The following is a 27,601-nucleotide window of genomic DNA, read 5'->3' on the forward strand; positions in this document are numbered from 1 at the left end:
CTAGGAGAGAAGTTAAATAAAACAAGTAATAGGTAAAAAACTAAAATAAATAAATAAAGAAGCAAAAAGAGGGTACTACTAGCTATAGCAAGCAATAATAGAAAATCAACTAAATAAATTTTTTATTATAATAATATCCTTTTTAGTTAAAAATTATTATTGCTTTTCTAAATTAATTATTAATATTACTAACCTAAATAAAGCTAAATCTAGTTAGTATTATAGTAAATACCTAAATGCTTGCCTATTTAGCTATGCTAAAACCTTTAAAATCCTTAAAGATTAAAGTAAATTTAAAGTTTTTATATTTATATATTAGTTATACTTAATATATATACTAAACTAGCGCGAAAAGGGAAAAAAATATTAATAAACAACTATAAATAAAAAGTATATAGTTTATAATATTATATTAGATAAGGTCCAACCGTAGCAATAAACTAATATTGTTAAATCTAATATTAATATTTCTTAAATAATTATTAAATTAATTAAAGTTTTACTTGTTTCTGCCTATTAAAAGTTTAAAAACAAATATTTATTCTTATTTAAAATATAGTTATTAAAATACGAAAAATAATTCCTATAAGTAGCTAATTAATAGATAGTTAATATTGTATACGCTAAGCCATAGAAGTTGCATAGAGGCCTTATTATGCGATAAACTAGTATATTAATTTATAAGCTTAATAATAGTCCGATTTATATACTTAAAAGCTTGTTAGAATATACTTAATTAAGGCTTTAAAACATATATTTAATTATATTAATCGGAGCCTTAGTAGTTGGGATATAGTGTAATTCGCACTCTCCCGCCGGCAGCCAATCAGCTGCTAGTTAATATTGCACGCGCCAAGCCTGCCTGTTTTGCTTGCGAAACCACTACCTAATCCTAACCCTAAGCCATATACAATAACTAGCTAAAGAAGGAATATATAAAGACTTTAGTACTAAAAACTTTTTAATTAAGAAAAGTAATCTAAATTAAAACTAATATATTAGATATAGCAATAAAAGTATACTTATAATAGAAAATAGATAACAAATAGTACCCTATAGTATACTATTTATATAAAATAATAAATATAAAGTAAAACTATAATATCTATAATAAAAAACTAATAATAATAGTTAATATATTCTAATATTAAAGAATATATATAGAAAAAATAGAAGATATTAAAATATTTATAGATTATAAAAACTTAGTATATTTTATAATAATAAAATAACTAAACTAATAATAAACTAAATAAATAGAACTATTAATATAATATAAATTTTAAATTAATTATATATTAAGAAAAAATAATATTATTATTAATAAACTTAGTAGATAACTAGATTTATATTAATAGAAATATAAATATATAATAGTAATATTTAGATAAAGTAATAATAGAATATTATATTTATTATAAATTAATATATTAATAAAAGATAATTTTATTAACTAAGTATAAAAAGTATATTAGAATAATAAAATAGTTTAAAAATAGATTAATTTAAAATAGAAAGAATTACTAAAATATTAGTAATAATATTATATACTAAAGAAATTTCTATAAAAGTTAGTATAGAAATATTATAATAATCTAAAGTATAGATATTTAAGAATAATTAAAATATATAAACTTATTAAGCAAAATTAGTCTTTATTAAATATAAAAATAGTAATTAATAAATATATTAAAAAATGCCTTTTATAAAAAAAATAAAACTAAAAACTATAAAAAGTATAGTTATCTATAGAAAATATACTTACTAGAGTTTCTATAATAGTATACTATAATAAATTTTATAATAAAGCTACTATTATTATAAAACTTAGGAACTAAAAAGATATATAATACTATAATAGTTATAGTTAATAAATATATAAAATATACTATAATAATACTATTTAATAAAATATATAATATAGTATAACTAGTATATATATTCTTAGATAAAATAATTAAAATTAAAAGATTTTTTAAAGAAATAATTTTAAATAGAAATAAACTATTTATATCTTTATTCTAAAAGACTATTATAATAAAGACTAAAATAAAACTAAAGCTCTTTATAATATATTACTTAAAAATAAATAGTTAAATAAAAAGAATAAATTAAATATTAAAAATATATTTATAATATTATATTAATTAGAGCTAAAATAATTAAATAAAACTTTTACTTATAATAGAATTAATATTTAATAACTTAATATTAAATACTATAAAAATAATACTATTCTATATAAATTATAAAAGAAATCTAAATATAAATAATATAATAAAAGAATTACTAAAATCTTAGAAAATAATTAAATATATATTAAAACTCGAATAAATATATAAAAATATTATTAATTCTTTAAAAAAAAGTATAAATTAAAATAAAAAAATAAAAAAACTAAATATAGGATAAATAGACCTTAACTAAAAAAGGGAAATAAAATATAGCTTTATATAAAAAATCTTAAGATAAAAAGATTAAATAAGAAACTAAATTACTTATAAGTTAGTTTATTTAAAATTCGGAAATAGAAAGGACTTATTAACTATAAACTAGAACTACTAAATAATATAAAAATATACTTAGTATTCTATATATTATTTTTAAAAAAGTAAAAAATATTAAATTAATTTTAATATTATTTAAATATAAACCTAAAGAAAATAATACTTTTAAAATTGAAAAAATATTAAAAGAATAATATAGTTAATACTTTATTAAATAGAAAAACTACTTAGAAGAAGAAGATATATAAGAACTAAAAAAATATTTACTATTTAATTATATAAAAAAGCTTTAGCGCTTCTATTAATAGTAATAATAAGAGCAAATAAAGTTTTTACTTATTTATTAGACTAATTATAAAAAGAAAAGTTAAAATTATTAAATCTAATTTAGGAGCTAAAGTTAAAGGATATATATTATTAGATTACTATTCTTACTTTTCTTTATAATACTTATTTTCTTTTATTTCTAAAATATTCTTTATATTAAGATTACCTAGTTAATCTAGCTTCTTTAAATAAAATTATTTTATTTTATAAATATGCAGTAGCTTAGAATAAGTAGGGGGCTCTTACTTATCTAAATTATTAAGGATATTATATTATTTATTTATCTCTTTTTAAAAAAAGCTAGATTATATTTTTAATTATATTTATTATACTTAATATAGTAAACTAACTAATTAGTCTTCATATACTTAGAACCTTAAAAAACATAGTTCTTATAATAATATATAATAATATAATAATTATAATGCTTTTTTTTCTTAAAAGTATAATAATAATATTAAATATTATTATTAAAAGATTATATAATATAATTAAAAGAGTTATATAATAAAAGAAATTAATAATTAAAAATAATTATATTAAAGAAAAAGATAATATTATAACCTTATATAATAGGTATAACTAGGTAGTTGCTATAGTATAGAGACTATAGCTATACTAGGTTACTAGGAAAAATAACTAAAAAAAAAAATAGCTAAAGTACTTAAATATATTTAAGTGCTAAAAATATTAAGTAACCTCTAAATTAAGTAGGTTTAAAGTAATTAAAAATAAATACTATTAAGTAGATTAAGTAAAATTATATATATAAAACCTTTTATTCTCTTTTTTAAATAGATTTCCTTATATTTAATATAAGTTTTATTCCTTACTATAAAATCTAAAATAATTATAACTTAATTCTATTTTACTATTTTACCTTTATTTATCTTTTAACTACTATTTATATTCTAAGAGAACTAACCTACTAACTTATAGTTAAATTAGCTAATACTATTTACTAGTTTAAATACTAGGGTCGCAACATTATATAAAGAAGTTAGCTTAAATAAAAATTATAAATAGTTTTAAATTAAGTTTATAAATGTTTTAATTAATTAATTATAAAAATATAGTATTAACTAACCTTTATCTAATAGCTAAATTTATCTTATAATACTATATAAATATAAAATAATTAAGTTTAAATATTTAATAATATATTTTATATATAGAATCAATTATAAAAATAAACTATATTTAAAGCAAATAAACTAGAAGCTATTATATAAACCATAATTAAATAAGGTTATCTAATAATAGCGAGGTCGACTGCTAAAAACCACTAAAGGCTATAATATCTATAGAATATATATTTGTAATTATAAGGAATGCTAGCAGGACTATTTAGACATAGCAAAATAAAAACACTATAGAATCTGAGTTTACCCCTGAAATAAGGGCCCTACCAGACGATAGGATACTTCTCTCTGCCAAGTACCCACTGGCCACGGATAATCTTCGTCCTTCAGCCTACAAGTTTTCCTATTCCATCAATAGAAATGAAGTCCAAAGTCTGCTTTGTACTCCTTCTCAAGGGAGCTCTCTTAGCTGTCGCGGATTCAACAAAATCATTACAAGCATGCACGACGTTACTGGGCAAAAGCTCGCGCAGTCCAGTGCCGACCTTCTCGATCGCGTTGACTTTGACAAGCAAGGCAACTATAAAGTCGACGATTACGCCCGTGATCACTATTACTCCCTCGGCAACCACCAACATAATCAGTACCACAGTCACTGATACCACGACTACGACGATTCCGCAAGTAACAGATACTTTTACTACTACCAGTACCGCTCTCACGACAAGTAATTCATCATCCGTGCAGATCTCTCCTGACCTTTAACTAATGACCGCGAACAGCAACTGTTATACCTTCTACCATCACCTCGACAGTCTACACCAGCACATCAACCACGACCTCAACGGCTGCAGTCGTTACCACCACCATCCAGCCACCCTCAGGCTTTGTGCCCGCAAGCCAGTAGTTGCACGCCAAACGCGACCTTCCAGAGCTCAGCCTGCCCCGTAGCGCCGCCGTCGACCTGGTGCAACGCGCAGCGGCAAACCCTACTGGCCCAGTATTTCGCCGCGACAAGAACAAGCAGAACGTGTTCTCCCCCGCTCAGTACCCGACTCAAGTCGCATGTGCTGCTCTGGTGGAACTTTACAAAACCGCAACCTCAACCGTCACGGCATCCACTACGACCACCATCTCAGCCTCCGCACCTCCCCCCTCCTCGACTACCACGACCTTCTCCACCACCGTGACTGCCACCACGATCCCAGTCGACGCTAGCTCCACCATCACCTCCACCATCACCAATACGGTATCCACAACCACTGTCCCTACGACGACCGTCTCCCTCGTCTCCACCGTTACTGTAGCCTACAACCCCCTCAAGCAACCTACTACGCTGCCTGCGGTCCCTCGAACACCGTCAACACCATCAACGGGGTCAATGTCAATGGAGCGCAATTTAACAACGGGGCCACCGAACAAGACAACGTTAACAGCGCCTATGACTGCTGCGTTTCCTGCATCACGAATCCCAATTGTGGGGGCTATCTCTTTGCGCCCACGTCCTGCTTTCAGGCGAGCAAGGTATCGGGCTGTGGAGGTACGGCTTTGGGGGTGTACACTAGTCCTGAGTATCCCTACCAGGATACGTATGTGGGCGCTGGGGCTTGCGGAGTCGTTGGTTTTGCGGGAAGTGATTGAAGTGAGTTGGAGCGGATGGGAGGGGAATCGAGAAGTTTGATTCTCCAAAAGTTCAAGGTACGCAGGAGAATAGAGTGATAAAAGGATAGAGAAAAGTACATAATAGCATACAATGTAAGTAATTTAGTATATTAATGTATTTATCTACGAGAACTTGCCGAATACTAGCAATTGATGCCCTGCTTCCAGGAACACTTCCAGACCTTTGACATTAATATGCATAAATGCAATTTTGCGTCGCGGCCACCCTTCGCTTGAAGTATTGGAACCAAGGTTCCAGGGCTTATCAAGTACATACCTGACAAAGTCTACAGAATCAGTGCTATTTAGTCAGAGTCAGCAGGGACTACCTAAGCAACTTAATTAAAGGTGTTTTTTGCATTAGTGTAACCCCATACTCCTCCGCTTCCGCGTTCAATCATCCTCTCCTGCAATCCCAGGTCTCACACGAACTCGAAACGCGGAGAATCTAGCTTTCACAGCCAAAAATGCTCGGTTAGCTTGAGCGCCAAAGTTGTGCCAGTACACTGTTCGCCGATGGCCATCTGTTGAACCCAATTAGTTGTCCTCAGAATGCGGATTTTGTGTGAACTAATTTCATGATAACGTATAGTGTGAGAAGTGAGAATGGAAGAAGCACCATTTCAGGTCCTATGAGCTCTTTTGTACTTTCGCAAATTCGTTGCGCTCAAAATTTCCGAGTCATTTGGGTCAACGCTGCTTAGTTGAACGAGCTATCAAAGCAAACAAATTAGCTTTGTTCATTTGTAAGGGCGAGGTACAGAAAGTATTGGGGTGCAACTTACTTCATCCAATAAATGTTGAAGGTCCGCCAGCAATCGCTCAAAGGAATCATAGTCAGACTCAACTGTGTCGATAGCCCAGTGAATACGTTCGGTAGCGCTCTCGCCTTCAACATGGTCTGGCAGCTTCCCATTTCGCAAATCTTCTGCTTCGAAATTTTCAATATCTATTTGCATTACTTTGAACAACTTTAGCTTCTTCTTCAGGCTGGCCGTAATACATCTGAGTTCATCCATGCATGTGAGATATTCTCTCTTGAGGTTGGCTTTCTCTTTCGGCTCCCTTTCGTCGAGAAGCCCGCGTTTCAGTTCTTGGACAATAGATCTGTAGGCACTGCTTAATGGCAGTGCATTGAAACCCTGCCGCATAGCGTGCGGGGTAGTCAGAGTCTCTGTCAAGAGATATGTAAGGAAGTACTCGACTGTTCTGCGGTGCCATGTACTACTTCCAGTGTTTGCAAATGCGTGGAAGCAATGACCTATTGCCGAGGCGTCATCATTGTCGAATCTGGAGTCTGCTGGTTCTTTCAAGTACTTTGCGAAATTTTCGTCCAAATAGTTCACCCCATTCATGGGTGATAAAGTAAGCAGAAAGCCATCGCCACGGTGAAAAGTTCGAAAGGGGTCCCGAGCCAATTGCGCGTTGCCATAAAATGGTTCGAGCGAAAGCGTTTGTTTCTCAACATGGCGATCAATAGACTTCAAGCCATCCATCGTACCAGGACTGCCCATCGAATGTTCTTCAGATAGATGACATGGTATGTCTGAGCTGACAAGGTTCCAAAAGCCTGCATCCGTGGCTAGATGCTTGGCCCTCCAATCAACAGCTGGATGAAGACTAGCATTTTCGTCTCCATTCCAGGTTAAAATATCAAGGTCTGCCCGCAGCTCTTCACGATCGTGAAACAGGGCATAGATATCTCGCATCTCTTGGAAGTAGTCCTGATCTTTAAAATTGAAGATTTCAGACTCCAAGTAGTTCCATACAGATTTACCCAGCTGGACAAACTCACGCCCTTGTCCTCGGTCATTCAAGTGCAAGAAAACGTCTTCGAGGGACGACTGCATCAGGCCTGATCCCAGAGGAGCATGTATCCAGCGCACATCGACCCAATCAGGCTTTACAATCATGTATTCTTCGAGCTTGCCCAGTTCAACGATTCTATGTTCTGCTCTCCCGTCGCCGAAATCGCATACGTGACATTTGAGTATAGCTCGTGGAGGATAGTAATGGCAAACAATTGATTTGAGTTCCTCGTTGGTCGGCATTGGGGCTTGTGTGAAACGCGGAATTGAAAATGAACGCAGAGACTCTGTCCATGTCTTGTTTGCAGTATTGGCCGAGTCCACGAGCTTTTTGTAGATCCCTCGCTGGAACTCGTTTTCTTTGATCTGGATATCGGCTTCCGCATCGACGCCTCGAGCAACGATCTTACTGAAAGATTTGACAGAATCGTCTGAACGACTTGGAACATGAGCTTGCTGGGATGGGGGAAATTTTGTTTTTGGCGATATAATCATCGTCTGCACATATTTCGGTGGCTGCGACATAGAAACCTTCCAATGAAGCTCTTTATCTTCGCTCCAATAGTTCGTATGCCGCGGAAAGAGTTTATTTTTTTTGGTCGTAGGGTGTGCCGAGTCTTCTATAGATGAAGTAGGTAGCTCGCTATGAATTAGATTTGGGTAGATGATCGACAAAATGGATGGAGGGATGATTTCGTGGATTATATTCGGAGTAGTGACGTATCCAACAAAAGCGTAAGCTGGTTTGTTGGCAAGTAAGTCCCACAGAGCGATTGGCAAGCTGAATAATCCAAGTGAGGAGTGCGAGCGCCAGATACCTTCTGGCCTAACCAGTGATAAACCACTGATTCCGCTTGGCAATTGGCTCAGAAGCCAGTCTCGCCAGGCAACCTGGTCTAAATCGCCTTCGATGGACACAGATATTAAGACACGCGATGAAGAATTTTTAACTGACACAGAGTCTTCGAGCGTGGTAAGGTTCAACTCTTCCAAGTCTTCGATATCAGAATCAGTTTTGAGGGATGAGATACGAACGCTTGCCTTGTCTTTATTGCTCATTATGCCATGGACGGGGGTCCTCAGCAGTTTTTTCTCACCCGAGACTGCTCGATAACCCATCAGGTCAGAGTGTAGTTGAGCCACGGTGAAGCGTTGAAGCCTTTTCTTGTAAAGGACCTCAGTGAGTCGACTAGTAAAAGACCAGCCGGAAATGCCAACGGTGCCCACTTCACGCCCACACGCTGCGAGGACTTCGACTGAACCATTGATCGATGTCAGCCCAGCAGAGGCTGCAAAGCAGCAATCGAGTAGAATAAGGATGTCAGAGGCTGCATGCTCCAGTATAGGCTGGATAGAGAACCATTCGATGATCGGTCCATTTCCTTGACTCCAGATGCTCTGATTGAGGTCGTTCAATACGCCATGACCTCCATAGTAAACTAAAAGAAGCTCTTCTACGGAATCATGTGCCTCCTGAAAGTCCATAATCCTTCGCATCAAACTGAGCTGCGGTTTGTGACTTGGAATAAGGCAAATCTCCGATTCAAAGCCGTATTCGTCAACCAAAACCTTTTCCAGACTGTCAATCTCTCCCTGCACCCCATTGTTGACACCAGGATCGACGAAGACGTCATCGGCCCATCTTAGGAACAGGACTGTGACTTTGCTGTATGCACTGCCGCCCCGAGCAAGAGCTCCTGTTAGGGCACAGTTGACATCGTCGATGAAGACTTGCAAGGAGTCAACATGGCTATTGTTCAATGTCACTGGATGCGTATAATTGGATGCAGGCGAGGATTGAGCAGTGGTTGTTGGGGAGATACTATCTGAATGCGCATCGGTGCTTCCTGGTGTCAAGCTCTCGGTAGAAGCATTCGTAGCCTGCCCGTGGGTATATTCTTCGGCAGGCATACTGAAGTTTATGAGAAGAGGCCTGCGCCCGACAAATTGCTCGTAGAAGACAGGTCATGAAGATCTGAGAGGCAGTTGCCTGCGCTTTGTATGTCCGTGCGCGATAGCACTAGGCTCGGACGCTGCCCAACGTAGCCTTACCGTGGCTGCGTCTAAGCTCGGTCAAGGATGGCGCTCAGTCTATTCTCTTTTTTTTAGAACAGTCTAGAATCATGACTCATGGGGAAGATCAAAAGGCCTTTGTAGATCTGTACTTGGAACATTATCTTGACTCTGCCGTAGACTCCGTCTTACGGAAGCCTTCCAGCTGTCGTTGATCCATTAAACTCATTTGTAGCATATATGACAAGTCTGCAAATACTATACAATTTGCAACATGAGTAGGGCTTCCGATTTCGGGTATTGAGGTCAGTAAGTCAGCGGCTGATTTCAACATCGCACTGGCCATGAGCCTCGTAATTTGTAAGCCCATAGAATACTCGTGGTGACAATGAGTGAAAGCCGATAAGCCCGTTTCCATAAGCATTGCTTCTCACTCTACTCGATGCGTAGGACAGCAATATTTACTACTTATCCTCGACCTTAAACCCCTGCTTCACGCCGATCGCCCCACTCGGCAAGCCCTCAAACCCATGCTTCCCACTCTCCCCATCATCCAGCGTCTCATCCCCACTAATACTCCTGACCGCATCCGTCGTAGTACCCATTTCCAGATCCGCAAACCTCGGATCGAGCCTCTTACTCGTGATAGTCTGATGCTCATTGGTAAATGGCTGCCCATTAAAAAACAGCGCCTCACCGCTCGCCTTCTTCGCGAGCGTCTCATCGCTCTCATCGGGCGCCCTTTTCGCACTGCCTCTTCTCCACCAACTGGCACTGCTGCCTTTCCGGGAGCGGCCGCCATTGTTGCTCTGGGCCCATTTGTCCGGCGGGGCCATTTTCGAGTCCGAGTAGTTCGAGGTTGGTTTGCTTCGGGCGCTGCCTAGGCTGCTGGTTATCTCCCACGTGACGCGGATGATGGGGGCCAGGGTCGGGAGGCTCGGGCAGATGATGCCGAGGAACTGTTCGGCGGCTGTTGTGAAGGCGATGGGGGTGAGTGTGTAGGTGGGGTCGAGGTTTGAGACTTGGAAGAAGTAGACGAGGCGCATGATTGAGGCGACAATGGTGCTGTTTTTGAGGTGCACACTTAGTTTTGGCTCCCTATTGCGGGAGTGCGGTGCTTGACGGGGAGGTAGATAGGAAGGTGCAGACATTGTGGATAATTAGGCAAAGAAGGGTCTGCACAAGAGCTGGAGAAGGGGACATGGCTTACAGGCAACCGATTGCGAAAATGAATGTTAAGCCGACTTTTCGCGCCGTATTCATCTTGAGGCGCCAGATGACGGTCAACGGGAGGACGAACAGAATACAGTCGGTGATGATATTGAAATAGGCATTGGCCTTGTACAACGTAGTCTCGTTTACTGCGCGACGAGGCTTTACGCTATGATCCCAGTAGGCATTGATGGGGACAGTGAGCCAGATGTTGATTATAGTGGTTGATATCGCGTAAGCGGCAAACGCCGCGATGAGAGACTTGCAGCACAAATCGAACCATCGCATCGTGAGGGAGAATATTCGTTGGTACAAGATTGTGAGGGAGATCTTGCTAAGTGGATAACCGATGTACAATATGTTGTACGCATATTCCCACTAAAGAAAAGACAGGCGTTAACGAGGAGGATATGATAAGCGTTCTGATCACCACAGTGAGGCCGTAGGTGTTTACGCACTTTCCCAAAAGACGTTTGGGTTGCAGGAGTCTGGGGGAGGAAATGCCTTCCCAGTGCATTCTTCTCCACTGCCAGAAAACGACGTCAATAAGCTGCAAGTCACCAACGTTAGGAGGTCTCTCCTACCTAAGATGGCGAATATCATCGTTGAGCAAATGGTAAGCAGCTAAAATGCACTCAACGTCAGCCTGCCCCATGTTGGCTTCGCAGGGCGTTCCATCACTCACCCAAGCCGCAATGAGAACATAATCATCGGTGAACCAGCCGATCTTCTGGACGTATTTCCTCGACGCGAGTCTGAGAATGAGGAATACCGTGATCATGCAATTGCCGAATATGACGAAGCCGTTGAGGCCGTCGCCGCTGAACTGATTCTTATGGGCCATTTGGTCGGCAATCACTTCGGGAGGTATCTCCGCCATGACGACGAGGGCAGTGTGTTCAAATGTCTGGAAGGTTTGTGTTATGCTTCATAGATCACTGAAAAGCAGTATTGCGTGGCGAAAGGACTTCGACCGTGGTTTGGGAGAGTGTGGTCGTTCGAGGCCGGTCACGGTGCTATTATTCTTATTATCATTAGTATTATTATTGTCTTAGGCCTTCCGCATGACGACCCACACCAGTCATACTTCATGCGAACCACGATGGATGGCGCTAGAGCAGGAAGCCGTGTTGCATCATCGGCAGTTTCACTAGGAATTCGTACTAAGGCTAGGGTCCTTGTTGATCATCGACGCGTGAATCGGCGTGCCCGTAGACCCACCCCCGTCAAGATTGTCAGCTTTGGTACCATACGTTATGAACTACCAAGAGCTACGCCTATTTCAGCAGCTCGTGTTGTACTGCCTGCATACATGCGAAAGGTTCGAGCGCGCTCGCAGCCGCACGGCGAGTTACATGCAGGAACGGAGCACGAGGGGACGGGAAATTATGGACCAAAATGAGGGTAGCATCCCCGCATTCGTTCCAAATCCCCACAAGACTAGGGACAGAAGTAACGCCTGTGGCGGTCCGGGTCGAAATGTCTTTGGAGCGACTGTCCAACGTTCGGGTAGCACGTATATGCATGAGCTTAATGCGGAGCTGTAATCAACTGGTCGAATTACTCCGCGTCGATTCTTGTGGGCGGGATGAATATTATTAATGACATCCTACCACGCTAGGCTGCTTCAGAGCCTCGATCCACGTTATTGGCGTGTTCGGGAAGACTGGCGGATTTTGCTGGTTAATCGCTGGCTTTCTATTTGTGCGGCTATCAACCGAATATCCCGTCCCCAAGCCACATCCCAACGGGAGTTGCCAAATGTGGGGCCGTTCTTCCAAGTGGTTTTTTTGACTAGTTCGTTTTATATGATCGGTACTAGGGGAGGCTATCTATGCCGGAGATTCTATACTTCAAAATTCTATCTATGTGCGCAGGAGATTCTTACCGGCCGTGAAATGATATGATGTAGTCTTTCTCGCTTGGAGATTTGTCAATGGGTCGTGACAAAGCGTCAGGACACTGCAACAGCTTCTACTGATCTCGGGCCTGTGGTTGCTGACGCCGAGTAGAGATTCCTGTTCACCCATTGGCAGCGGGCATTGTCCGAAGGCTCTTTGATCACCACTGGACCTGTAGGGGCCAAGTTCAGGATTTGACTGTTGGCGCCGTATGGGGGGAATTGGGGACTGCCAGGGACATTCGGGCTGCCTGTGATGGTGAATCGTGTAAAGGCCTTCTGCATCGTAATGGATGTTTGCAGGTTCTGAGCAGGATCGCCCGCAGCAGGAACATTCGCGAAACGATTGTATGTGTACAGGAGATCCTGTGAGTGGATGGCTGGCGGAATGGCGAAATTGTAGCTGTTCGCCTTGTTGCCGTACGCCTGGTTGATTGCGACGGTGTTGCAGGCGATGATGAGGTCTTGTGTTGTGACCTGCAACCGTTCCTGGGGCGTACGATAGCCTTGCGAGCCATCATATGTCGGTGGGTATAGCTTCTGCGAGATGTAGGACCATGTGGCCTGACCGGACGATGGGTAGTTGGTTCGGACCCAGTCATCGTATTCGGCGTCAGTCTGTACGCTTGAATTTGAGAATAGACGTCCCTGGGGAAGAAGGTCAGCAGGCGTCAAACGTCAACATTCGTACATGCTTCTAGCTCACCTCGTCCGCTTGATGTGATGCCATGACCTTTATGTTTTTGTTGAATTTGCCTTGTCGATACAAATTACTGGGATGGTCTGGAATAAAGTCTTTGTCTATGACAGGCACTAGTGGTCATTAGTATTACATTCATACGGAAGGTGGTTGGTAGCTACCAAAGAACGCGACTGATTGTGGCGTGAGAGCCTGCGATTTCTGGTTCGCCTGCTGTAATGTGGCACTGGGCAATTTCCTCAATTGGTCGACCGAAGTAGCTCCAGCAGCTTGTAAAAACGAATTTGCCCCCAACACTCGCCATTGCTGATCAGTGATTAATGGCGCGGGACTTTGAGAGATTGCGCCAGCTATGAGACTATTCTCGTCCGGCCTCGATCCACCATAGGCAGTCGTGTGATACTCTACTGACCCGCCCCCTGCGGACTGGCCGATGACTGTCACCTTTGATGGGTCTCCACCGAATAGATGGATGTACTTTTTGACCCACTTCAGGGCCATGCGCTGATCCAGAAGGCCTGCATTCGGTGTGGTAGTGTTTGCGGCCGAAGGCTGCAAACCACTCAAGAAGCCAAAAGCACCAAGCTACAATTTGTATTAGATATTATTGTACATGAAAGGATTGGGCAAAGACTTACGCGATAGTTTGGAGAGACGTAGATCATTCCGCCCTGCGCTTGTCGCAGTAGACCCTGAGGATCGTAATTGGTTCTTTTGTCGCCCAGAAAGTAGCCTCCTCCATGGATATTGAACATGACTGGCACCAGCTTCGGAGTCTTGGATCCAGCGCTCTTGAAAACTTGAGTTGGGGCCATAACATCTAGAAAGAGACAATCCTCGCTTTGCTGCTGGCTTGAAGAGTCGGCGGGGAAAGATTGCAACAATGGTCCAAGACCACCGATGGCTGCACCAAACCAGGTAGGAATGGATTGTGAACAAATGTAGCCGACCGACCCATCCTGGACGCCAGCAGCATCGACTGGAGGCTTGGGAGCTGCCCATCGAAGATCGCCAAGTGGAGGTGCAGCGTATCGTATGTTGGAGAAGTTGTAATATGCTCCCGTCGCCTTTTATATCAATAAGCATGGCCATGTCTCGGGTCAACGCACAAAAGCGAACTTACATTCAGGGCGGTCGCGCGGTACGTCGAGTACCCAAGGTTGACGGTCGGCAGGTTGTTTGCTTGTTGATCTGAGCTCTGCAAATCGTTCGTTGTTTGGTTGGTAGCCTGCAGCTCCCCGGCTGCTACTGGGGAGCTAGAAGAAAGACCAAACAGACCCGCGGCAATCAACAAGGAAGCGTTCAACATTTTGTCAAGAATCTCGTGGAACTGTCGTTTTGTCGCTGCTCAGGATGTCTTGATCCTGCTTCAGAAGGTATATTCCGGAGAAGGCGAGAACACTGAGGTCGAATTCATCCGAGTCTTCCATACTTATATCATCATGCGCGTATACGGAAAGACAACAGGCGTCGTCTAAGCGCCTGACGAGACTAGCTGTTGGAAAGCGCAAGGTGAGGAAGAGCGGGCGGAAGAAGGATAATGATGTGATAGCAGTAGCTCGATGGTGGAGTGGGCCTTTTGGACGCCCCTTTTGGTGAATGAAGTCCAGAGTGGTAGAGAATTCGGGATGATGAGCAAGGATACTCGTCACTAAGGCTATCTCCACGCGACTGATCGACGTATAGGGTTGTTTTGGGGGCTAGTTGCGGTCTAGATGTGACCCGCGGAATAAAGCAGCTCCAATGAAAGGTTCCTAAGACATGGGACGCATGTCAAATTCTGGAGATAAGATTAAATCAGCGGCTGATCCATCTCCAATAGTCCAGCTTGACATACGGTCCACAGCGCATACGAGGAATACCACATAACATGTCGGAAGATGAATGTTATACGTTTGTATGATCTGGTAAGCGGATAGAGCTCCGGGAAACATTGATCACATAGGCGTATTTCTTAGATTGACTAGCTATATTCGGGTCTTGGCGCAAATCTGGGTTTTGGCTATCTGCTTTAATCGGATGCCGTACTGACCGCTGGTAATATCATCGAGATACGCACCTCATCTCATCTGCCACATTATTGTTAGTCATACATCAGACAGCGAGTCTGCCACGGATACTTTGTTCAAGCCGCGATGGTCACATGATTCAATTCGCTTAGTCCAACTGGTCGCATCCGCTTGCCGGCATTTTCCTCTGATTCCACATCACAGCCGACGCTCCGAGAACGCTTGGTTGGCTTAGCCGGAGTAGGTTTGATCGACTTCCTCGCAGCTACATTCTCCCGAGCCTCCCTCATTGCCTCTGCGACCGGCAAGTAGAGCACGCCTTGGCGGATCGCTTCATGCAGCACTGTTATTTGGGCACCAATGGTCGTGACACCCGACTTGTAATCGGTAGGAAGCAAATTGTCCGCCGATCCTGGACCGTTGACGTGTAGAATGCCTTCGTGCAAGAAGGGTACCTTGAGCTCTTGTCGCACGAAGCTGTAAATGCGGCATGCGGCATGACCTAGCAGAGGAGCTGCACTTCCTCGCTTCAGATAGCTTTTGAGGGTGGCCTTGTGGGTTTCTGTAAGCAATGCTGTAAGACTGTCGGTCCAGCTCTTCAGCAGTGGTAATATCGGCACGCTGCTCGTAGGGTCTACTTGATCTAGTACAGTGGATTGCAGAGTGGATGCTACGGACTGAAAACGGCCGGGTGCGTCCTCCGCGATGGAATTTACTAGAGCCTGGATTAGAGCGGACCAAATACTCTCGAGGCTTTTCGCAACACTGAAGACTCCCTCGAATGTCTCAAAGGTCAAGGAACGGAACGGACCCTCGAGACTGCAGAGAAACTGCTGATTCATAGCCCGAAGGTCGAGTGCTTGACACGTCAGCAAGAGATGCACTGCGCACAGTTTCGAAAGAATATCAGCTGCTATGTGTGTATAGCGCGCTGAGATGAGTGCGATGGAATTGAGCGCCTGGTTTCCCATCTCCGCGGTCTGCACATGGGAGCCTACCGGGTTTGCCAAAAAGCCCAATTCCGAAAGGAGAGCTGCCGACATTATATCAGCTGCTTTCATGAGAAAAGACTCCGAAGGTGGGTCCACGGTGAGATTGGGTGGAAGACCGTTATTGGTTGCCGGGTTTGTAACCTCGGTGCATTGCGTGAAGAGCATTCGACCAAGAGACTGGAGACTTTGGCGTGCCTTTTCCATGGCGGAAGTAACGACCTTAGCTTGAAAGTTACCACCATGAAGGATGTCGCCTGAAGGATCAGAAGGGTCTGTCAAGGGATTATCTGTTACGGAATTACTCTCAGTCACAACCTGATGATAGGCCAAGGCGCAGTCTTCCAGAGCAGGGCCAATCCATTGTGAAGCAGTGCGAATAGAGTATCGGTCCTGCCGAAGGGAGCCTTTCTCCGAGCCATCGTTACTGCTGCTAAGCTTAGAGCTTTGAAGGAAGTCATAGATGTTTTGGGAAGATTCCACCTAACGCCTCTCATCAGCTTAGAAGTCCGTGTGGAAGCAATTGTCCCTCACCTGTCCTGGATGAGGTCGCACTTCCGCGAAGAATGGATGGAATGACTCTGATGTCCCACCCAGTGCCTCGACGCTCATCGCAGCCAGGACCTGACATAGCCCACCGAGGTTGCAGACGTCATGCATGAGTAATGCAGCCACTCCACTCGAGAAAGCTGTACCATTCACGATAGCGAGACCCTCCTTTGCCGCTAGAGATACTGGAGCAATGTTCGCTTCTGCCATCGCTACATCTGCAGTGGTAATACGACGTTCCTCGCCAGCAAGAACCGAAATATTTGGACTTCCTTGGATACATCCTGCAATGTAGGAAAGAGGGCTCAAGTCTCCTGAGGCGGATATACTACCGTGCATTGGCACGCGAGGAATGATATCATGTCGGAGCAGGTCTATCATACGAGCCACAATCACAGGACGGGCACTCGACGCACCGTGCATTAACGAATTGATGCGGACGAGGATAGCTGCTCGGACCCAAGGCTCTGGCATACAATTCGTTGACACGGAGTCTTCCAATGGCAACCCTTTCCTCAGAAGATCTACTGCCTTGGACTTGAGTGGCGCAACATCATTGACAACGGGGTGTTTAAAGTCCTGTCGCGAGGGGTACGTTATGCCACATTGCAACATCGAGACCAAAGAAATCTGGAGGTCTTTGACATGTTCCGTCCTCGTGTTGGCGCTACCCCCGAATCCTGTGTTGACCCCTAGGATTCTTCTTTGAGCTGAGTATACAATCGAATCATCAAGCGCCATACATACCATAAATCACCTTGCCCTCCTGGAGATCATCGGCGAGGCATTGGGCTCCTGCGGCCAAGCGATTCGAAGCATTTCGATCTGTCTTAACATTTATCCCGTGTCTGAAAGCGAACAACATCAGCAAACCCCAGACGGAATTGGCTGAGTATTAGAGCTACCTCGCTACAGCTACAATCTCAGCTAGATTGAGCTTTGTGCCATTGACCTCAATAGGCCTAGATGGTTTATCGATGATCTCTAGTAATGCATCCCATTCTTTCAATGACGTTGAAGTGAGACTTTCGATGGTGCGAGACATATCAACCTCAGGTACAAGGACTCCAAAGGTATACAATCTTTACGTTGATGTGACAGATGGGAGAACATGAACATTGATGAATTACAACTTGCAGCGTTGGCCGGCACTGAGTCCACTAACATGCATGGGTCATTTGGTGCCATGATGGCGCACCTCAACATGGATTAGACGTGGCTTGTGGAAGAAACGATACAAGGAGCTAAAGAAGGGTTCGTTACGGCGCTGTCTCATCAAGCTACATTCCAGACTTCATCAATATCCAACCTCGTGACAAAGTCTATTCTTCGTGTGCGATATACAAACCATCAACGCTAATGGTAGAGACGGCTCGGACTTGACCACAGCAAGGCCCTGAAGGAAGTCCGTTCGAGGGTACAAAGGTTGGCACAGCGGGAGGAAGAGTAGCAGTGGCGATAGTGAGGGCAAGGAACCAGTTCGACTGGGTCACAAAGATCCTGCTAACCTGACATTATTGCAAGCATGGCAGTCTGAACACGGACCCAAAGATTCAGGTAAGTTCGATGGTGCGGACCGGCCTCTCATTGTGACCCACATGAAGGACTAGTTGAAGCTATACAGCTGATCAAGTCAAGAGATTCCTGCAGTGACAAACTAATTCTCCTACGACTGAGACATGATAGGCAGAAGTCTTGCCTTCTTCAATTTCCCGAGGCCTACGATCGGAGTGGTATTGAATCCCAACCAGCTCGAGCAGTCCGACTAGTCATATTTTGGCCTATTATCGAGTCATAATTTGGTATCGAAACCACGAGATCGTCCGAGCGCACGAAGGACCTAATCTTAGGGGAATCCGAAACAGGGCAATTGATGTTTCGCCGAGCCGTCCCTGCAGTAGTGTATTGCAAGCTACAGGCGAGCCATTCAGAGTACAGGATAAGGACCCCTCGCTTGGGTGTCTCCGAGGAAACTGCTATATAGCGGCCCGCTAAGGCCCGCCACATGGTCATTTGAAGCTAAGGTATACTTAAGAAGAGGCTAAGGCTCACGTGCATAAGGTCAGGCCCGATTTTGACTTTGGAGATTGTGAAGAGCAAGGATGGCTTGATCGAGTACTTTTTGTGGGCGAGCGATGCGGAGCTAAATGTCAAGGAATGCACCAAGAACTGCGATCCTCCCTTCCTCGCTCGCCAGACGTTGCTCTCAAGCTACCATACCATACGATCAGCTGTCGTTGCGTAATGGTTAGAGCCCACACACGTGGGCCTACGCTACCTTGACTGTGCCGTACGAGCCTCGATGCACTCATGATGCTCCTGAAGAGTGACATATCCCGAATCATCATGCCGTTCCCATGGAGCGGCGACCATCAGATTGCGAGGTACTTCGACAACCCCACCTTCCCGACTGACATGATCGTTTATGAACTTCTCGAGGGGGACACTCTCTTACCACGCAAGCTCTCCAAGTTAACCTCTCCCTCGAGCAAGGAACTGTCAAGATGTTGGTCTCGATACTCTCCTGGCTGAAGGCTCTCGTACACTTCTGGCCGCTTTCAAAGCTGAAGTCAGTCCTACACGAGCTCAAGTCCATCTCACTTCATTCGAAGTCGAAGAATGATATCACAGACTTACCACAAGACTGCGGCCGGCGCCTCATTGTCCGCATAATCGACGACCATGCTCGCAACAACCCTCAAGGTACCTTCTGTTGCATGCCGCGCACCGACGATCTGAAAGATGGGTTTGATGACATCAGCTGGGGCCAACTGGCCAACGCAATCAATCGCGTTGCGTGGCTGATTGAAGAGAATCTGGGGCGAAGTGACAGCTTCGAGTCGATAGCGTACTTCGGCCCTCCCGATATCAGATATGCCATTGTTGCAGTAGCAGCCCAAAAGACCGGGCACAAGGTCAGTATCATGTATGAAGCGAGCATAGCTCCCGTCTGAGTTTGTCTCTAGGCCCTCTTTTCATGGATATTGAATGACATCGAAACACATCTGCACCTGCTCGAAAAGTCGAACTGCAAATTCATGATGACACCCGCCGCGCACGACGACTTCATCAACGACATCGCAGCAAAGCGGCAAATGAAACACCTAATCATCCCCACCCTGCCCTCTCTCCTAAACTCCAGCCTCGTAGCCCATCAATACCCGTACACCAAAACCTTCTCCCAAGCCCGCAACGACCCCTTCGCCACATTCCACACCTCGGGCTCAACCGGCTTCCCAAAACTAGTCGACAGCACGCACGGCAGCATGGCCGCCTGCGACGCCTTCCAACTCGCCCCCACCTCCCCCACCAGCACGCCCTCCATCGCGGACATCTACAAAGGCCGCCGCGTCTTCGCAGGCATCCCGCCCATCCGCGCCGCCGGCATGTTCCAAATGCTGACGATGCCGGCCTTCTACAACAGCGTCGCGATAATCGGGCCAGCGACGCTGCCCACGCCCGCCATCGTCGACGCCGTGCACCGCTACGGCAAGCCGGACATCACGATTCTGCGCCCAGACTACCTGGCCGCGCTGGCGGAGGTCCCTGCGCAGTTCGCCCGCTTGGCCGATATGCAGTTCGTCCTCGCGGCAGGGTACGCGCTGCCGAGGGAGCTGGGCGATAGGATCGCGCGTGTGACAAGCGTGGGCACGTATCTCGGCTCGACGGAGACGCTGCTTGTGTCGCTCGAGGTGCCCGCACCCGCACCCTACGACGGCCGAAGGGATGGAGGGGATGGGGGAGGGGAGGAGGGGGGGACTGGCAATACAGCGCCATCCACCCGCACATGGGCGTGCAGTTCCGGCACTACCACGCCGATCTGCACGAACTCGTATTCGTGCGCTCAAAACGCTGTGAACCCTACCAAGCTGTGTTCCACACGTTCCCACATCTGCGCGAGTACTCGATGAAAGACCTGTACTCCCCGCACGCGACGAGGGAGGGGCTGTGGCGGTATCGCTGCCGCATTGATGACGTGGTGGAGTTGGCGGGCGGGGAGAAGATCCTGCCGATGGGGATGGAGGCGGCGGTTTGTAAGGTGAAGGGGGTGAGGGCGGCGCTGGTGCTGGGGCATGGCCGTGAGAAGTGTGTTCTGTTGGTTGAGCCGACGGAGGAGGGGAGGGGGGATCTGGAGGGGTTGAGAAGGAGGGTAAGGGATGTTGTGAGCGGGTTGGATGGTGGGGTGGGGGTGGAGGTGGGGGAGGAAGGGGTGTTGTTTACGAGTCTTGACAAGCCGATGAATCGGAGTGGGAAGGGGACCGTGCAGCGGATGGCGACGGCGAAGGATTATGTCGAGGTGTTGGATCAGGTGCTTGGGCCTGTTTATGCGCCTGCTGTGAAGTAGTCTGGAAGGACGGTTTGGGCTTTGGTGTATTATGGCGAGATGAATGCGCTGGTTTCGAACGCCCGATGGGACAGAATACGACAAGGGTGGAGGTTCGACGGAATGTTACTGCTCCACGATGAGTCTTCGGGGTGGCATTGACTAGGGAGGGATTGTACACAATTGGCTCTGATATTGGGATACGTCACTCGTTGAACGCCTGCTGATGACGCTTGATCAGGTCATCAATGCTACTATGTACTATTATCGTCATGTATTTGGGCTTCTTCTTCATTCATGCATATCTCTTCAGTCATCGGCTCAACGGTTCATCATCGGATCAGATAATCTGGTACTAGCGGACCGTTTCTGCGCTTTCTGCAAGAAGCTGGCTGTCTTTGATCACCATTTTTGTAAGGTAAACCAAATTTCATGCCTGTGTTCTGCCTTTCCGAGGAAAGTTTCATGAACTGATCGAAATTCCTTTACTTTGATCGCCCCACTGATCATTCAATATCGCTAAAGGTGTGATAAGATCTCCTCATTCAGGATAGGGTCGTATATGTTATGTTACGTCGTCCGAAAAGGATACGATCTTACCCATTTCCTTTCTATCGTCACGAGCAATGTTCAACCCCTTTTCGCGATTCAGTTTGCCGTTTCATTGGCCCATTCTTTCGGTTTGGACCTTCTGAACAGCTTGAAAATACTTCTTCCAGAGTTTTGTTGGGATGTAGCGTGCCCGGATGAAGAGTCATGGTAAATTTTCGTGTTCCGCACATTATCTCCTGACATCGTCTCGATTTTTGTAAAAGAAATTCGTACATTGTAGATCATGGTCATCTGATGTATCCTCTCATGTGCGTTGACCTCTACAAGGATAGGGTAGTCTGGCTTGAGACTCACACTCTGTCCCACAGGTACTGGGTTAAAGGCAATTCTTGCTTGCTCCAATGTCATGTGTTGGGACAAAGAAACCGATTGAAAGCCTAATTCACCCTTCTCCGTCATGCCTAATAAGACAGCTATAGCGCGGCCACTCATAGGAAGGACAATAGCGCCGCCAGCATAGCGGTGAGAGGTGTTCAATCGCAAATAAACAAGTTGCTCCTGATAATTACTCCAAAGCTGCTGCGATGTTGTGTGATATCGTACCTGTTCAAATTGCATTGATTTATCGGGGGCGCATGCGAGAACCGCATAGACTTTACAACTTGTCTCGTTCCGAGCAATGCCTCGGAATTCGATGACCCGCTCGAGGTATATATCATGTCTTTCTCGGTCGGGCATTTCGTTGCAGACGTAAATTGTTTTGAACGAATTTTCCCTTTCGTGAGAATCGATGGTGCAAAGTACATCTGACATGACTCTGACGTACTGTTCGCCCTTGAACAACTTCAGATAGACACCTACGATTTCATGGAACCCTGATCCACCGACATAGCGTGGCGACAAGCAATCAAGACCGGCCTTGAAGAGATCGCCGTCCTTGAGAAGTAGGAGTCGAATATGTAAGCCCATATTACTGACCGAATAAGGCTCTGTGAACCCAGGATCATTGTGCGAAATGACCTGGCTCGAGTGGACAAATTCAGATGGAGATGGGGCAAGCAGTCCGCATTGGCGCTTGGAGTCATCCTGTTGGTGCGTCCAAGCGAACAGAGACTGATCAGTCGAGTATTTAATGATCTCTTCTTGTAGTCTTGTGAATGCTTTTGAACCCTCTCCGTAGATCAAGGGCATATTGACGTTGAAAAGTCCCATTAAACAGTATGCAATGTCTTCGGGTCTCGTCGTGACTCTCCTAGATGCCCAAGACATTCTTTTGGCTACGCTGATAATTTGGTGGCTTACGTCTTTTTTCAGGACACTCTCATCAATACCCGTGATTCTTGAGATCCTTCCGCGCAAGCTGGTCTTATCGCCGATTTCCTGCCAATTGCGATCATAGAATGAAATATCTTGGGGAGCAATCAGCTCTTGCAGAGTCCAGCCTCTTTGGAACCATCTAGCTGAACCAAATTCATCAAGACCAACTTGACCTTTCCGAGACCTATCATGATCGACGTCCGCGAGAAAGGCATAGCATGTCTTAGCATTTGCATACCAAGAGAACATAGAGTTTATCGCTTCGGACAACTCAGCACTACTACTTTTGTCGATACAACACGTATCAATCCAAATATATTCGAGCGCCTGGCTAGAAGCAAGGTCGCATGCGCCTCGAAGCTTGCGAAACCCTACTTTCTCCGTGGCTTTCGCAGCCTGCATATCAGCAAACAGCACTTCGTCATCGCCCCAGGTGTGAGAGAGTATTGCGTAAGCTGGGATCTTGTCGACAGCAAATTCCTCAAGCTGAATTGTGGAGGTATTAATGAGGCGCATCTCCTTCCTTCTTGTATGAAAGTAGACCAAATGCCGACAAGGCTGAAGATCTCAGAGGGAAGCGACTAATCGTCCAGCAATATTATGTCAAGAGGAGACCAAAATTAGCAGGCTCGTCAAAGCTCGAGGTGAACCTAGGACTCGTCGATAGACTTTCACTGATTACTCTGCTCTTCGGAAAGATTGATGGTGGTTGAAGAGCTGAACTGGTGCCTCTCGGGAGTTGGACATCTCCGAAACGGAACAAAGATTTGCCGATCCCTGATCCGCGCGAGTCTTGGCAATGTTTCTCCATCATTTTCTTTTCACTGATTTTCAACTCGATCTGCTTTGAGGACGTGATGTTGACTTATGTCCATACAGGACCTATGACGGCTGCATTCCAAACTTCTTGCCTTCACCAGAGCACCAACATCACACGAAGCTCATCATCGAAGTTATGATCCGCCCGCATGCGTATGGAAACGTTTGGCGTACTTGGAGTATCACTTCTGCTGTCGATGTCAGGAACCCAATGAGCAATTCACCGAGAATCGATGGCGCACTCACTGGCTATCTATCAGAGATACAGGACTGCTATGTCCTTCCTTTGAAGGAAAAGGCATAGGAAGGATGAACGGTATTATTCTTACTGTTCTCGATCTTTCCTCATTGGTTTAGGAGAGCGACCGACACATCAAAGACGGTCTCTTGAGCTTTTTGAAAGGGTCGATGATAAATATACAGCTTTTCGTCCTACTATGAGTCGATCCACGTACTCGTATCTGTGGCATTAGCTGCGAAGCCACCATGGTCGCATATCAAGCTGAACAACCCTCGTTGGACGGCACCAACCTCGTTTTCATTGCGACATCTGGTGCCTTCACCGAAATTCCATATATGAGGCAGCGATGGACTGCGTCTGCCCACAATCAGAGCGCATTTGATGGTGGAGTTCGACTTGGCATTTGGCCTGCGCGAAGAATCGCTTCTGCAACAAATGTGAACACAGACTACGGTGCAGAAGATTTCGAACAGCGGAACACCAGCATGTCATGAGACTGGTTAAGGTTTTTGATATAAATAGGAAAAACATGTGAGATGTTGGCTAGGCCGTGCCAACGAGGGTCTGTTTCAGGCAATGAGTACGCTTTGTCGGAAAGCTAAGCGACGGCACCAATATATTGTGACAGTATAGACGCAAACTTCATGACATCAATAAGGTCAAGTCTGAAGGCACAGCTTTCTCATAGTCATTGCTTCTGCATCAATTTCCGTGCCAGATACCTTCTCCCTGCCTTGCCTTGATCGACAGCCGCGCTCGCAACGGCTACATTCACGACTAACCATTTCTACATATTTGACACGATGCTCACAATCCTCTTCACAGCTCTGTTGAGCACGACCTGTATTGACGCAATGCCTCTATCCACCGATACGGGCGACATGAATCTCACAACCAGCATCCCCCAAAATACAACACTCGGAAACAGCTTTGACCCTGCGCGCCGCCCGAACCTCTCTGTCCGGAGCGATCAAGCACATATGTACACTGATTTTGCGGCCCAGGTCTTGCATCTCTGGTTCGAGACTATGCGCGAGATATGGATCGCTCCACCCGGACAAATTTTGCATAAGGTCCACAGAGATTCATTGTTCCCACTGCAATTTACGTTTGACGTTGATAATACGAACATTCCATCCATAGAGTTGCAATGGGTCGGTTGGGGGGTACAGGAGATGATTCAACAGCAGATTGACTCCGGGACTTCCGATCAAGATCCCCGGTGGCACGTGACAGCATATGACTTTTTGTTCCTTCAACGCCGGCTGGGGACAGCAACCACCAGCAGATTAGCGGCTGACAACATCTCAACCGTCGCAAGTCCGATAGATGGAGCTATTCCAATGATCACAACGGATACCCCCGTCGAAAGTGGCGAATCCAGTACGGCAAGAGACATCGCAGCAGATTCCTTGACAAAAAGGCGTCCCTTGTCTCAATTTCAGAATAGAGATACCAACGCGAACGAAAGTTCCTCGAACCCCAACGCCCAGATCATCGTCGTCTGCACAGCCAAGGGCACCGGCCAGCCCATGAGCATCAATCCAGTTTTCTGGCTCGTCAACGAAGCCTTCCGGACTCAAGTCTGGGCGCATGATCCGTACAGCCGAGTACAGGACTCGCCCCCGTTCGGTCGGCCTTCCCCTATGTTGGGACATGCATTCTCCATCGTTGCTCCCACGGGCGAGAACCTCTTAGTGACTTTCAAATGGGGCGTAGACGGCGTTTATATCCAATGGTTTATGATTGAGGAGGCTCTGTCGCAGTCGATCTGGCCGCTTGCTATTGGGGCTACGAAGGAGAGTTTTTTTATCAGTGCTTACTTATCGATTGATGGCGTTCAGCAGAAACATCCGTTTCTGAATTTGGTATTTTCTGCGAAGGGGCCGGCGACTCTGCCTGTCAGTAATCTCTGATATATATTAGACAAGGTCGAATAAGTGGTAGCGAGTATGGACAGCAATGACTGGGATACAATTCTAATAGTTCGATGATTTTTTATCGAGCAGAAGTCGAAGGGACAAAGGCTCTGCCTTTTCTGAATGGAGTCCTAGATTAAACAATGCATATATTACCATGATGAGCGTGTCAGAAGAAGCATTTCATACTTTACAAAATGAACTTCGCCAGCTGAATGGACGGCCAAAATTTGAATCGGGAAGGGGGCTCAGTGTGGAAAACATTATCAGCCTCTATCGTCCAGCCGACACAAAAAGTCCTTGCATTCAGTGCAGGCGAAATTCAGGCACAGCCATCTTTAAAAGAATGCCTTCCCAGCGTGTTGGTAGATCTAGAACGATCGAAGGAATGCACTTCAAACAAAAACCCTACGTGTCGCTTGCTAGCCCGAGATCACCTTCCGTGGCGCTCCAAACCGTACGCAACGAACCTATGGTAAGCATTGAAATGATCTGCCCAATGCCTCAATCACAACAGGCTGTCTCATACTCATACGTAGACAGGGAACCGCCGTGTAAAATTCATCAAGGCAGCCAACCTGCTCAAAAGTCCGTGACACTTTTGGTGGTCTCGCAATGACCATCGAAGCAAAGTACAACAATGACCTGGCTGCTGTTACTTCACAGTCCAACTAGCTCCACTTCATAGCAATACTTGTCAGACCCAGCGCACCGCCTCAACATCACTTAATTCACATAGCACTTGCAAGGTGCGATAGATTGCCGTCGCGAACACCAAAAAGAACGGAATTTCCCAGTCGTGGACGACGACATGGCTGAAGAATGACGGCTATGGTGCCGATCACCGCAACTCCGCCTGTACACGTGCTTTAGCAATATGCCGAACCAGCTCAGCGATGTGGTCCGAGTGGTCGCAGCACATAGGCCTGAATCCTACGCTAGCCCGAATATCGACCTTTATTGCAGCTGCGCCACCCAACTCGAGTTCGAATGCCGAATCCTTCAGCAAACAGGCCATTCAGGTCTTTGTTTCATCGGTCTACTATCGCATTGATTAGAGACTTGAAACTTTTTGGTCAAAGTCATCGCCACGGAGCTTCAGATGGGCTTCGCAATCACTCTAGAGCGATCGATGGCTCCGCGGCGGCCTGAAGGATGACTGCAAGTACAAAGATGGCGCAGGTCCCACCCCCGAACCCAAGAGCTTGCAGTCAGCATGAGGACATAGACCCCAGAATGACCCTAGTCTCATGTCGTCGACTTTGGATCTTCCCACTGCTTGTCCTCCTTGGCGTGTCCTCCGCAGCCAAATCAATCAGCCCGTCAGATTTCACACAGTCCATCGGTTTCGATTTCAACACCACAGGCCACGACGTGCCATGCTGGTATCCGATCTCAGTCTGTCTCCCTCCTCTCTCCCTTCCCCCACCTACCCAAACACCACTACTCCCTTCCACCCATCCCCCACATCTCAACCCCCCCACTGACTCACTCACACAGGGCAACTACGGCCGCCTCCCCCGCCTCCTCTTCTACAGCGTCCTGATCTTCGGCCTACTAGCCTCGCACTTCGAATGGCTCATCGCCGGCGCTCTCGCCTCTGCCCTAACATACTCCGGCTGCGCCGCCATCCACGCCTGTCTGCTCGTATGGCGGAGCCCCTCGTACGGC

The 27,601-nt window shown here is 45.1% G+C and overlaps 7 protein-coding genes across 7 annotated transcripts; 2 read left to right on the plus strand and 5 right to left on the minus strand.

The window, feature by feature from the left end:
• Positions 1-6,318: 6,318 nt before the first annotated feature.
• On the minus strand, positions 6,319-9,297 carry KY384_004002 (uncharacterized protein; the record flags this gene model as incomplete). Its single annotated transcript, XM_044812510.1, has 1 exon — positions 6,319-9,297. One exon carries the CDS (start codon positions 9,295-9,297, stop codon positions 6,319-6,321), a length of 2,979 nt encoding a protein of 992 aa, XP_044669930.1.
• Positions 9,298-9,863: 566 nt separating this feature from the next.
• Positions 9,864-10,550, minus strand: KY384_004003 (uncharacterized protein; the record flags this gene model as incomplete). Its single annotated transcript, XM_044812511.1, has 1 exon — positions 9,864-10,550. One exon carries the CDS (start codon positions 10,548-10,550, stop codon positions 9,864-9,866), a length of 687 nt encoding a protein of 228 aa, XP_044669931.1.
• A 2,015-nt stretch (positions 10,551-12,565) lies between these two features.
• KY384_004004 (uncharacterized protein) lies at positions 12,566-14,520 on the minus strand (the record flags this gene model as incomplete). The annotated part of the gene is made up of 5 exons (XM_044812512.1): positions 12,566-13,159; positions 13,218-13,324; positions 13,373-13,796; positions 13,850-14,278; positions 14,335-14,520. 5 exons carry the CDS (start codon positions 14,518-14,520, stop codon positions 12,566-12,568), a joined length of 1,740 nt encoding a protein of 579 aa, XP_044669932.1.
• An 816-nt stretch (positions 14,521-15,336) lies between these two features.
• Positions 15,337-17,803, minus strand: KY384_004005 (uncharacterized protein; the record flags this gene model as incomplete). Its single annotated transcript, XM_044812513.1, has 4 exons — positions 15,337-16,692; positions 16,744-17,468; positions 17,506-17,606; positions 17,664-17,803. The coding sequence occupies 4 exons, from the start codon at positions 17,801-17,803 to the stop codon at positions 15,337-15,339; spliced, it is 2,322 nt and encodes a 773-aa protein (XP_044669933.1).
• A 1,459-nt stretch (positions 17,804-19,262) lies between these two features.
• KY384_004006 (uncharacterized protein) lies at positions 19,263-20,669 on the plus strand (the record flags this gene model as incomplete). Its single annotated transcript, XM_044812514.1, has 2 exons — positions 19,263-19,673; positions 19,725-20,669. 2 exons carry the CDS (start codon positions 19,263-19,265, stop codon positions 20,667-20,669), a joined length of 1,356 nt encoding a protein of 451 aa, XP_044669934.1.
• Positions 20,670-21,730: 1,061 nt separating this feature from the next.
• On the minus strand, positions 21,731-23,353 carry KY384_004007 (uncharacterized protein; the record flags this gene model as incomplete). The annotated part of the gene is made up of 1 exon (XM_044812515.1): positions 21,731-23,353. One exon carries the CDS (start codon positions 23,351-23,353, stop codon positions 21,731-21,733), a length of 1,623 nt encoding a protein of 540 aa, XP_044669935.1.
• Positions 23,354-24,865: 1,512 nt separating this feature from the next.
• KY384_004008 (uncharacterized protein) lies at positions 24,866-25,927 on the plus strand (the record flags this gene model as incomplete). Its single annotated transcript, XM_044812516.1, has 1 exon — positions 24,866-25,927. The coding sequence occupies one exon, from the start codon at positions 24,866-24,868 to the stop codon at positions 25,925-25,927; it is 1,062 nt and encodes a 353-aa protein (XP_044669936.1).
• Positions 25,928-27,601: the final 1,674 nt, after the last annotated feature.

This window comes from Bacidia gigantensis, assembly GCF_019456465.1.
Source record: "Bacidia gigantensis strain McMullin 20006 chromosome Unknown contig_231, whole genome shotgun sequence".
Taxonomy (NCBI): domain Eukaryota; kingdom Fungi; phylum Ascomycota; class Lecanoromycetes; order Lecanorales; family Ramalinaceae; genus Bacidia; species Bacidia gigantensis.